Source organism: Strigops habroptila, chromosome 7 (genome assembly GCF_004027225.2).
Source record: "Strigops habroptila isolate Jane chromosome 7, bStrHab1.2.pri, whole genome shotgun sequence".
Lineage (NCBI taxonomy): Eukaryota > Metazoa > Chordata > Aves > Psittaciformes > Psittacidae > Strigops > Strigops habroptila.
The window spans coordinates 2,282,814-2,294,938 of record NC_044283.2 but is presented as its reverse complement, the minus strand read 5'-3'; the positions used below and the strand labels follow the sequence as shown (position 1 = coordinate 2,294,938).

The following is a 12,125-nucleotide window of genomic DNA, read 5'->3' as shown; positions in this document are numbered from 1 at the left end:
CTCCAGGTTTCCTGGAGCCCCTTTAGGCACTGGAGCTGCTCTAAGGTGTCGCCTTCAGGAGCCTTCTCTTCTCCAGGCTGCCCCAGCCCAGCTCTCTCAGCCTGGCTCCAGAGCAGAGCTGCTCCAGCCCTCACAGCAGCTCCGGGGCCTCCTCTGGCCTCACTCCACGTCACTTTATCCCTCTAATTGTTATATTTTTATGGCCTGTGCACTCTGATGCTGTTCTGGGGGAGTGTAAGTATACCTGAAATAAGACTTTGACGTTCCAGCATTTTAATGGAGCAGTTTCAGAGCAACAAATGCGCTGGAGGTTTCCCTGTAACAGAACAGAGATGCTTTTAGTGTAATGTTAGTGGAAATAATTTCATTCCAAATAATTTCATTGCCAGGTTTATTTTTAAAGGCTTATTCACATGAGTAAGCGTTTATAAGACTAAATCCTGGAATAGCCATAAATATAAATGGAGACTTTAGGTTTTGAGTGTTTTAATTCAGTTCCATGTGTTGTGAAGAGCGAATCGTAGAATCATAGAATGGTTTGGCTTGGAAAGGACCTTAAGATTATCTAGTTCCAACCCTCTGCCATGGGCAGGGACACCACACAGTAAACCATGTCATACATACATTCCAAGTGATGCAAAGGTTAATAGCTGGGATTTTATATCTAATTCTTGCTGTGTACCAGTTTTGACCATGGAATTTCTGGTCTGGACCATGGTCATGACTGTGGACTGGAGCAATGTGATAGAGCTCAGAAATGCATCTTACTTTTAATTGCATACTGTTATCTGCCTGGGTGGTGTTTTCTGGTTTAATGGCTGGAACAGATAGAACTGGGGGAAAAAAATTCCATTTATTAAAAGAATATGTATTCTTTTTAGGTGTGAAGTTGAAAACAGGTATCAGGGAAATCCACTTAAAGGAACGTGTTACTGTGAGTACTCCTGGGATTTTATTTCTGAATTATGAAATGTGTTTGAAGTTTAAAATACCTTGTTTAAAACTAGTTTTAGTTGCCTCAGTGCCTGTTTAAAATACAGGGGATTAAGGGAAGGATTGAAAACTAGTTTAGAAACCTCCAGTTTTCACAAAAGTATTGTTTAAAGAGACTGAAAATACTTCTCTTGATAAGGTCTGTGTGATGATTGGATCTGTGAGAACAAACTTGTGAATGTTTTTCACATGACTTTGAAATGAAATCTGCTCTTCTGGAGAATACACTCAAATATATACCCAGTAAACCCAAAGCATGTCTTCAGAACTTCTTTAAGTGCAAAATAGTGTTGTTTAACATCCTGGTCCATGTTAGCGTGGGTAAGGTTTCAAACTTGCCACGTTTCCTCTGAAATGAACAGTTGGATTCTTGTGCAACTCCACAAGATCCTTTGCCAAGATTCAGATTACTAAATGGAAACTCTCTAGCTTCTATTTGCAAATATTAGCAATCAGCTCACTGGCAGACCTGGATCTTAAATGACTTAAAGATGCAAGTCTCAAATAGTATTTTTCTGCAACACACAAATTATCCTCATGCTGCATTTAGCAAGTTTGAATTCCCCTTCCACAGCCAAAGAAGGGCTCTGATGGCTTCTCATGACAGTCCCTTTGCAGTAATCATAGAATCATTGAATAGTTAGGGTTGAAAAGGACCTTAAGATCATCTAGTTCCAACCCCCTGCCATGGGCACGGCTGCCTCACACTAGACCATGTCGCCCAAGACTCCATCCATGACCAAATTCATTGCTGCCAGTGGGGATAAAGTGGGCAAAAAGGGGGAACAGGCAGAACTTAACAACTCTTACAGGAACAACCTCGTGTTATACAGATTCAGCCTCACTTGGTTTTCTTCCTTGAAAATTTCTTAGTGCTTTATAGATGTTTTAGATAGAAGGTGGTGGTGTGTGTCAGAAGGTCATCCAGCTTGTGTCTGTCCAACAAGGGGTGTCTCCAGGAGGCAATAAGAGAAAAATAACACCTAGTGTATAGCTTTGTATTTATTATTGCTTGGAATCTCTGCAAGGCTTCCGAAATACATACAAGTCCTACCAGTGTGTTTTAATAAAAGGATGCTGAGAGTGGTGGATGTATCTCCAGACTGGCTGTGCACTGTTGATTGACAGAAAGGTGATACCCCAGCCTGAGGCAAACATGAGTATAGGAGAGCATACAGGTAGACCAAAAAGTGGTCCTGGCATGCTTGAGGATGATTGGATTCAGAGCAGGATGGCAGCTCAGTCCATTATCAAGCTGCTGCTCTGTGGAAATCCTCCCTGTGAAGTCCACTGATGTACAGAAATTTCTAATGTGTGAAACTTTGTCCCCTCCAAGCAGCGATTACACATCAGTTTAATTTTTCTAGTACTCCTTTAGAACATAGAGGTATTGCAGCATGAAAATAGTAAATGTCTTGGCATGCTTATGCTTTTTACAATGTATAGGTGTGAATGTTCATTTAGGTTAAGGCTGGAGGCTGTTGCCTGGAAAATCTAAGTTGCCTCTTTTCCCCCTCTAGGCTTAACTTAAATCCCTTTTGTGTTGGAGTCATTCATAGCAATGTGGTGACTCCTGTTTGTGTTCTCAGTGCAAGAAGCACTTTAGCAGCATCATGCCTTGCTTTGCAGAACTTTGGTTTATTCCAAGACATGGGATAACTTTCTCTGTGCATTCCTTACAGATACTCTCCTCATTGACTATCAGTTCACCTTCAGCCTTTCTCAAGAGGACGATCGCTATTACACAGCAATCAACTTTGTAGCAACACCTGAAGAGGTAAATTCTTTACTTTCCCTTTAAACTTCATCCTTTGGGTGTATGTTTGTCCTCTCTTGGCCATGGAGGTGATCAATCATTACAGCTCTGCAAGTCTCTAGCTCTAGTAGGGTGATGTGGCATACATGTCCTGTTCCACAAAGCAACCAGAACCTTTTGACCTTGGTTTGGCCATACAGATTCAAATCTTCATGGTAGCATTTCGGAGGGAACCACAATTTAACCACAGTTGATTCTTTGCAGTTCTCTGAGCTACTCCATTTTTGCTTGTTCACCCCATACTTTGTGTCTCAATTCATATTCTATGCACATGACTTGTTCTATTCTTTATTATGCTTTCCTTGGGGAGGAGAATACTGCTTTCAGAAAATGTAAATAGCTTTTTGCTTAATGTATTTTCTTCATGTTAGTAACAAATTATTTTATTTTTCACTGAAGATTTATGAGGAAACAGTAAAATTGCTTATCCTAAAAATGGGGTTTCTGTTTTTTTCCCCCTCCCTAGCAAAACAGAGACCTGGACATGTTTATCAATGCATCTAAAAACTTCAACCTCAACATTACTTGGTCCACGAGTTTTGCAGGTAAAATGAGCATGATCCAAGTTGCTTGGTAGCTTGTTTCAGTTATCAGTTTCTGAGAAACACAGATTTAATTGGGGAAACAGTTTTGGGTTTTAACCTATGAACTTGTTGTTTGGTTCTTAAATGTTGGGCCTGAAGGCAAAGGTAAACTGTTAAAAAGAACTATGTTTTTCCATCTTCGTAATGTATTTTGGAAACATCAAATGTGCAAATTCGATTTTTAGTAATGCAATAGGTTGGCATGCAATGATTCTGATAATGCAGCTTAGAATAGTCGTGTTCGGATGAATAGTTGATTTTATAACATTAGAATTCAGGATGATTTGCCCTTTTGCTTGTCATTTAAAATACACATTGAAACATCTTTTCTTGCTGCTTTCTAACATTTAAACAGCTGGCACACAGGCTGGGGACGAGACTCCAGTTGTTTCAAGAACCAATATAAAGGAATACAAGGACAGCTTCTCCAACGAGAAGTTTGATTTCCGCAACAATCCAAACATCACTTTCTTCGTCTACGTCAGCAATTTCACCTGGCCGATAAAAATCCAGGTAGGAGCTGTTACCGTGTGTATCATCATTGGAAAGTACTTTCTGGTTTCTCTCAAGGGATGTGGCAGTTTAGTGTGCTTTGTGTGGTCCAAGTTCTCAGTACAACCGTGCAGCAGATGGAGGGTTTGATGTTCCTGCTTAAGAGCAAAATGTTGCGTCATCTTCTGATGCTGTGTTATCATCTGATATTGTGTCGTCTTCTGATGTTGCCTCAGCCCAGTTGGGCTGGGTTTCACTATGGTGAAACCTTCCCAGTAGCTGGTATGGGCTGTGTTGTGGATTTGTGCTAGAGACAGTATTGATAACACAGTATTGATGTTTTCCTTACTGCTGAGCAATGTTTGCACAGAGCCAAGGCCTTTTCTGCTGCTCACCCCACCAGCGAGGAGGCTGGGGGGAGCACAAGGAGTTGGGGAGGGACACAGCAGTGACACAAGGGATATTCCAGACCATATGGTATCATGCTCAGCATATAAAGCTGAAGGAAGAAGGAGGAAGGGGAGATATTCAGAGTGATGGTGTTTATCTTTACAAGTCACTGTTACTTGTGATGGATCCTTGCTGTCCTGGGGATGGCTGAACACCTGCCTGCGATGGGAAGTGCTGAATGAACTCCTTGGTTTGCTTTGTTTGTGTGCCAGCTTTTGCTTTACCTGTTAGATTGTCTTTATCTCAACCCACGAGTTTTCTCACTTTTACCTTCCCGTTCTCTCCCCATCACATTGGAGGGGAGTGAGCAATTGGCTGCGTGGTGCTTGGTTGCCAACTGGGGTTAAACCACAACACCAGTGGACCTAAAAATGTGCTGTGAAATGAAGTGGGATGCTCACTTATTAACAGGACTATGTTCTAACAAGGTCTCTGACTTTAAATGTGTAGATATTGATGTTGAAGAAAACAGAGTCATACAGCCAAAACCCAAACCTGGAGTGAGAAAACAGAGGAAATGTTCTTAGTGTCTCTTTTTAACGTCTTGTTCTCGAAAGTCACAGCTCAAGGGCCATCCCCTTTCTCCTTGTGCTGCCCAAGACTGGTGGGACCTGCAGAATGAGATGAAGCTCATTCTTTCCCTTAATTCAGTGCAGTCAGTTAATACACATGTTGCCTCAGGTGTCAGACCGACTGTGATGATAAGGCTAGTGCTGATGAAGCTTGGTGGCTCATGAAAACACTCATAGATCACAGAGTGCAATCACAGAGACTCTGCAACTGCTGCAGCAGCTAATAATTCAGAGAAACCTCAGCTACCTCTTTGCTCTGGGTTAAGTCAGGTGTCAAACCACGGTGTACTCAGTGATGCAGGGGCTCTTTGAAAGACAAAAGTACTCCTCGGTCTGGAACAGAGACTCAAGTGAGACTGTGTGCATTTGAATTCTGTCTTTTTTAAGAAGCTTGGTCAAATGTGTGGACCAAATTCTTCTATCTTCACCCTTATTCAACCAATTATTATGTGAAAGCTGACAACTTCACGGTAATTCCCTTGATATTTCAGACCTGTCAGTCATACTGCCCCTCTACTCTGCTCTCGTGAGACCTCACTTGGAGTACTGCGTACAGTTCGGGTGTCCTCAACATAAAAAGGACATGGAGCTGTTGGAGCGAGTCCAGAGGAGGGCCACGAGGATGATAAGAGGGCTGGAGCACCTCCCGTATGAAGACAGGCTGAGAGAGTTGGGGCTGTTCAGCCTGGAGAAGAGAAGGCTGCGTGGAGACCTCATTGCAGCCTTCCAGTATCTGAAGGGGGTCTACAAGGATGCTGGGGAGGGACTCTTCATCAGGGACTGTAGTGGTAGGACAAGGGGTAATGGGTTCAAACTTAAACAGGGGAAGTTTAGATTAGATGTAAGGAAGAAGTTCTTTACAGTGAGGGTGGTGAAGCACTGGAATGGGTTGCCCAGGGAGGTTGTGGATGCTCCATCCCTGGCGGTGTTCAAGGCCAGGTTGGACAGAGCCTTGGACCACGTGGTTTAGGGCAAGGTGTCCCTGCCCATGTCAGGGGGGTTGGAACTAGATGATCTTAAGGTCCTTTCCAACCCTTACGATTCTATGATTCTATGATTCTATGATACGATCTCACCATAGGGGTCACTTCCAACAAAGATAATGCACATCATAATATTGAGCAAAGAAATGAGGTCCTCCTGGAAAAAAAGGTCTTTAAGCTGTAGTGATATTTTATAAGGTATTTCCTGAAGATTTTAAAAACTATTAGGAATACTTGTGTTGCATCACATCATGGTAAAGACAGTGAGGTTTAAGTGCTGAGAAGCTTTGTGTTGTTGCTTGGTAGTTTTGATAGGCTGACTTAGGACGGCATTTGGGTACTTTGGAATATCACTTACAATATTAGTAATTATTTTTCAGCTGGAGAGTTTTTACTTGACCAACTGGTAAAGTCTTAGTTCATTGTCAAGTTGTAATTTTTGGATATAGGTGAGTTTGCAAGAGCTGCAAGTAAAACCTTTATGTCACTGGATGCTCAAGCAGTGAGTACTAAGCCTCATCGTTTTCATTAAGTACTGCTTCCAGTAGAGAAAGTAGCATCCTGTGTACAAAGCAGGGCACTGTGATTCACTTGCTTAATGATTTATTTAAATATTCAGGTTTCTTTTTTATCAAATTGGTAATCACAGGAGTCAGAAAAAAGTCATATTTAATGTAACTTAGAGGTTATGTTGGCTGATAGTTTACTTTCCATAATCAGTGCTGTACTGTACCTTACCCTGATTTATCTATTTGCTATTTCTTGATGCAGAACTGTGTGTTCGGACTTTGTAGATGTTTAAGAGCAGTGCTGTCTCCTGTCCCTTAAGTCCCTTAAGCTCTCCTGTGTTTACTCCAGCCTCCACCCTACCTGTACTTACAGTGAATTTCTGCTAGCTTTTCCTATGCCAGTGTTGTCACTGAGCTTAAATGTCCTCTCCATCGTCTTGTTTGTCTCCCGCTTCCCTGGATGAATTTGGACAGGTCATATCCTCTCTCAGCCTTTAGTGTTTGTTGGCTTGAGCAGGACAAACCCTCTTCATCTCGTCCTGTGAAACAGGATATTCAGGTTCAGTTGCCTCATTTGTTTTTCCACTGCACTCACTTATATTAATCTCTCTTGTACAGTTTTGGTCAGCCATGTATAAGGTCATGGAGATCAGGTCTTGTCACTGCTTTGCACACTGGTGTCTCTTGGTTCTTACAGACCTTACTAGATCTATTTTGTATTGTACTAGAAGTATGTTGTTTTGCTCATTCTCATGGCTGCAGTAATTAATAGTCCTTATTCATTTTCATATGGACTAATTACATTCTTTTGCATTCTTGGTTTCCAACTGATGAGCTCACAGTCTTGATAGTGAACATTCTTGTCAGTCCCTAATAGCATCATAGAATCCCAGAGTGGTTTGGGTTGGAAGGGAGCTTAAAGCTCCTGCAGTTCCAACCCCCTGCCACGGGCAGGGACACCTTCCAGTAGAGCAGGTTGCTCCAAGCCCCTGTGTCCAACCTGGCCTTGAACACTGCCAGGGATGGGGCAGCCACAGCTTCTCTGGGCACCCTGTGCCAGCGCCTCAGCACCCTCACAGGGAAGAGCTTCTGCCTAAGAGTTCATCTCAATCTCCCCTCTGGCAGGTTAAAGCCATTCCCCTTGGCCTGTCCCTCCAGGCCCTTGTCCAAAGCCCCTCTCCAGGTTTCCTGGAGCCCCTTCAGGCACTGGAGCTGCTCTAGGGTGTCCCCTTCAGGAGCCTTCTCTTCTCCAGGCTGCCCCAGCCCAGCTCTCTCAGCCTGGCTCCAGAGCAGAGGTAAATTGAAAATGTTATCTCCCTGTTGTTGCTGGATAGTATTGCCGGTCCTGAAGATGACCTGGTTATTCTTCTTTGTGGTTCTTTTCCATGTTTTTATTGATGAGCCCCTTCAACTTTATCAGCAAATTCTGATGTTAGCACACTTTCTAATTGGGTAATCAATCTGTGTAATTAATTAATATATCAGTTAAAGTCTGTCCAAACGCCATCCTTGAACTAGCTTCTGTCCTCTTTAACTACTATGATTCTTGAAATAATCCTCACCACCTTCATCTTGCCCAGAAATTCCCAATGTGTTGATATCCATAATGAAATTTGGATTAGCTCAGCTCTGCCGCTTAGGTCTATAGTATTAATTCTTGCTACAGACAGAAAATAATGGGCTGGCATGGCACAGGTCACTGTTGTCAGCTCTATTGCTTGATGATTTTGGTCTTTCATTTACTATTTCAGTTCTTTTATTCAAAACTTGTCCTGAAACTGCATACTGTTGAGGTCTTGGGAGCATGAATATCTAGATTCTCCCTCCTCATGTAAATACAAGTTTTAAATGTTCCATAGTGCCATGCTCAGCTGGTGGATTCCTTTAACAGTCTTTCTTCCAGAAGTGTTATTTCATGTGCCATTTGGAGTGCTGTGATGCTCGCTGTCTGCTTTCACTGACTTCACACACATAGAAACATCTTAAGTTTTGTCTCCACCTTGGTTGTGTATCTTATAACCTCATTCCCATTCAACACTTGCACCTATGTTCAGTGTCCTTGTCCTTAATGAAAACTCTAAATTAGCTTTAGGGATGCAGCTGACTGGTTTTAATCTCTTGCCTATCCTTAGAGCATGCCCTCTTCCCCTTCCCTTTCTGGTCTCCTTTACTTGTGTGGCTGAAACATCTCATGCTATTTTGTTTATCATTTGCTGGGGTCTAGCACAGCTTGACATTTCGCAGTTCTTATTTTATCTTCATAGTACTTGCTGGCTTCCAAGGCATTGCTAATGATTCCTTTCCTCTCCATAAGTAGACTCTTTAGCTGTTCCTGATGTCCTTTTTAAGGTTCATTCTGAGGATACAGCTTTCAAATAGTTTTGCATCTTTGACCTGAGAGAAGTACTTAGATGGCTGCTTTCACATTCCTTATCTCCTCAGTCTGCTTGATTTTACTGTCTTATTTAATTTCTCATAGTTAAAGAGTGAACTTTGATTCTCTTACAACACTTACCTCATTTTATCCGTAATTTAATGAATGTGCCTGTGTGCGCTCAATCCAAGGTAATTTTGTAGCACCAGCTCTTCTTAATGTCCTTGTTACTTGCCAAAACAAAGTCTAAAATAGCATCAGCTCTTACAGGTTGAGACCCTTTTAGTGAAGAAGCCTGGCAGTGATACAGCATCCAGGAATATGTGGTCCTTACAATTTCTAGTAGCTTGCTTTTCAGTTCATAGCTAAGAAACTTTTTTCCTCAAATTGATGTTTTTCTGTCATCTGTCTACAAATACTGATTGGCGTTGAGTGTCTCAGCCCTTTCTCCCATTTGCAATAGCAGGTCTTTGTTTCTTTACTATGGCTTTGTTATCCTTCTCCAGGAAGCCCACCTGCACCTCCTTTCTCTGGATATACCATTGTCACTCAACAGAGCATTCATCCCTTCTTTCTCACAGCAACCCAGCAGTGTTTGAGTGTGAGAGAAAACCAGTGGTTCTGGGCAACCCGATCTAGTTGAAGATGTCCCTGCTCATTGCAGGGGGTTGGACTAGATGAGCTCTGAAGGTCCCTTCCAACCCAAACTAGTGTGTGATTTTGCGTTCCTTAATTTGACAAACAACACGGTCATCTTCACAGAATCCCAGCATAGTTGAGATTGGAAGGGACATCTGGAGGTCATCTGGTCCAACCTCCTGCTCAAACAGGGTCACCTAAAGCAAATTGCCAAGAACCATGAACAGACAGCTTTTGAGTACCTCCAAGGATGGAGGCTCCACAGCCTCCCTGGGCAACCTGCACCAGTCCTCAGTCACCCACGCAGTAATAAAGTGTTTCCTGATGTTCAAGGGACCCTCCTGTGTCTTGGTTTGTGCCCGTTGCCCCTTGTCCTGTCATTGGGCACCCCTGGAAAAAGCCTGGCTCCATCCTCTTTGCACCCTCCCCTCAGGTGTTCATACACATTAAGATCTATCCTGAGCCTCCTCTTCTCCAGGCTGAGCAGTCCCAGCTCTCTCAGCCTTTCCTCATAGCAGAGATGCTCCAGCCCCTGAATCATCTCTGTGGCCCTTTGTTGGAAGCTCTCTCCCTCTGTCCATGTCCCTCTTGTACTGGGGAGCCCAGAACTGGACCCAGTACTCCAGATGTGGCACTGCCAGTGCTGATCTGCTTTTGCCTGGTATCACTCTGTACTTTGAGTCCATTCACCATCAGGTGTAACAGCACTATCAGATTTGATGCCACGTGAAAGCTTTTCCACACTGGATGCTATACACTATGCAATACAGTTTGACACTATTCTTCTTACAACACCCAGGGTACTACTTTAATTTCTTTTCCTTCCTCACCATCTTGATAAGTTTTTCAAAGCAGTTGATGGATTATGGAAAGTAATGGTTGCAGAGAGGAAAAACTGGAGAAAAGTCAGTAAAAAAGTATGATGTGTCTCCAGGACTCACTGTGTCCTTTCAGGTCTTGTGCAATCTTCTGTGGTGGATTGAGCTGCTCTCGATTGCCCTTAATTGCAATCTGTGCCCCCGCCTGTCCTTCCTCTACCTCTTTCCTATTTGCTTTCCCTATTTTTTTCCTTTCTTGTAAAGTGTTGGCTTTCTGTAGAACTTTCTCTTCAATAAGATAAAGTAGAAGATAAATCATGGTATGGATTTTTTGGGAAAAAGACTTCCTAGCAATCAGTCCTTGGCTGGGGTTCACTGCAAGATTTAAAAGAAAGTCATGAAGAGACTTCTTCCTTCTTGACCTCTCTGCTTCCCTTGACTGCTCCTTCAGCACTCATCTCACACGCCTTTCTTCCCAGGAGTAGTTTGTACTCAGAACTTTCTTATAGTCATAGGATGGTTTGTGTTGGAAGGGAGCTTAAAGCTCCTCCAGTTCCAACTCCCTGCCACGGGCGGGGACACCTTCCACTAGAGCAGGTTGCTCCAAGCCCCTGTGTCCAACCTGGCCTTGAACACTGCCAGGGATGGGGCAGCCACAGCTTCTCATCTCAGTCTCCCCTCTGGCAGGTTAAAGCCATTCCCCTTGTCCTGTCCCTACAGGCCCTTGTCCAAAGCCCCTCTCCAGATTTCCTGGAGCCCCTTTAGGCACTGGAGCTGCTCTAAGGTGTCCCCTTCAGGAGCCTTCTCTTCTCCAGGCTGCCCCAGCGCAGCTCTCTCAGCCTGGCTCCAGAGCAGAGCTGCTCCAGCCCTTGCAGCAGCTCCGGGGCCCCTTTTCTTCTAAGTCACTGTCCCTTATTTCCCTGGATAAAAGTTCCTGTGCAGTTGGGTTTGGTCCCTCAGGGCAAGCTGAGGCATTAATTAAAGCTCCATGTTACACTGTGGCCAGGATGCAGGCTGGCTTTTCTTATCTCAGAGACTATATGTCCTCCAGTTTTGCTCACTGCAGTTACACCAATAAACTTTTTGCAGCTACACAACATGTTTCAATTTTCCTTTTGAAAACAGGAGTGGTTTTAATATAAGAAGTAGGATGAAGTCAGTGAAACTCTGCTACTGCCAGACTGCTGGAAAATATTGTCTATGTGTGTGTGTGCGTCACCTTGTAGCTTACTCATGTGCTTGGGCTGTTCCTGTGCATGTCCAACGGGTAGTTTGGGGGTTTCTTTGTTTGTTAGGGTATTATAATAAGCAGTCATTGTACCTACACACTCTTATCCTGGCTTATTATCAGTTTAGATACTGTAGATATATCTCAACAGAAGTATTTGTGTATACAGAAAACCTTGCAACAGAAAGCTTCAGAAATGAACAGGCATTACTGCAGAGCGCTTTATCTGTACTGCGTAATTTTAAGTGCTTGAAACTTTATTCTGAAGTCCCAGATGGAAATCTGTCTCTCTTTCCCTCTCTTCTTGCCTTTAAAATGTGGACTTGGAGAGTATAAATGCTCTTTTGTGTTAGAGATAGCTGTGTCCCTGCCAATGCTGAATGCTGGCTTTTTTTCCCCCTCTTGCTCCACCTCTCTTCAAAACCACTTCAGTTCGGGTGTTGTTTTTTGTGTTGTTAAGTGTACTGGTTTAAGATGTCTTTCCCTGCCGGCTTTAATGACTTGAAATGATGATTTTGTAAAAGAACTAAAGCTGCAAAATGCAGCAAGCCTTTAAAACACAGCGATCTGCTTCCTAACACCTCCTGGCTGAGTGCATTCAGAGGATGAAGGCTGCGCTGCAGAGTTCCCTTAAAACCTTTGCTTGCCAAGCCCTTGTGAAAATCCA

General features: G+C 43.2%; 1 protein-coding gene across 1 annotated transcript in view; it reads left to right on the top strand.

The window, feature by feature from the left end:
• The window catches only part of ATRN (attractin), a 173,195-nt gene that overhangs the window by 92,194 nt on the left and 68,876 nt on the right, over positions 1-12,125 (top strand). Inside the window, 4 exon segments of the mRNA XM_030491484.1 lie at positions 882-934; positions 2,676-2,770; positions 3,276-3,354; positions 3,749-3,906. Of these exon segments, the coding sequence (XP_030347344.1) occupies positions 882-934; positions 2,676-2,770; positions 3,276-3,354; positions 3,749-3,906 (385 nt within the window).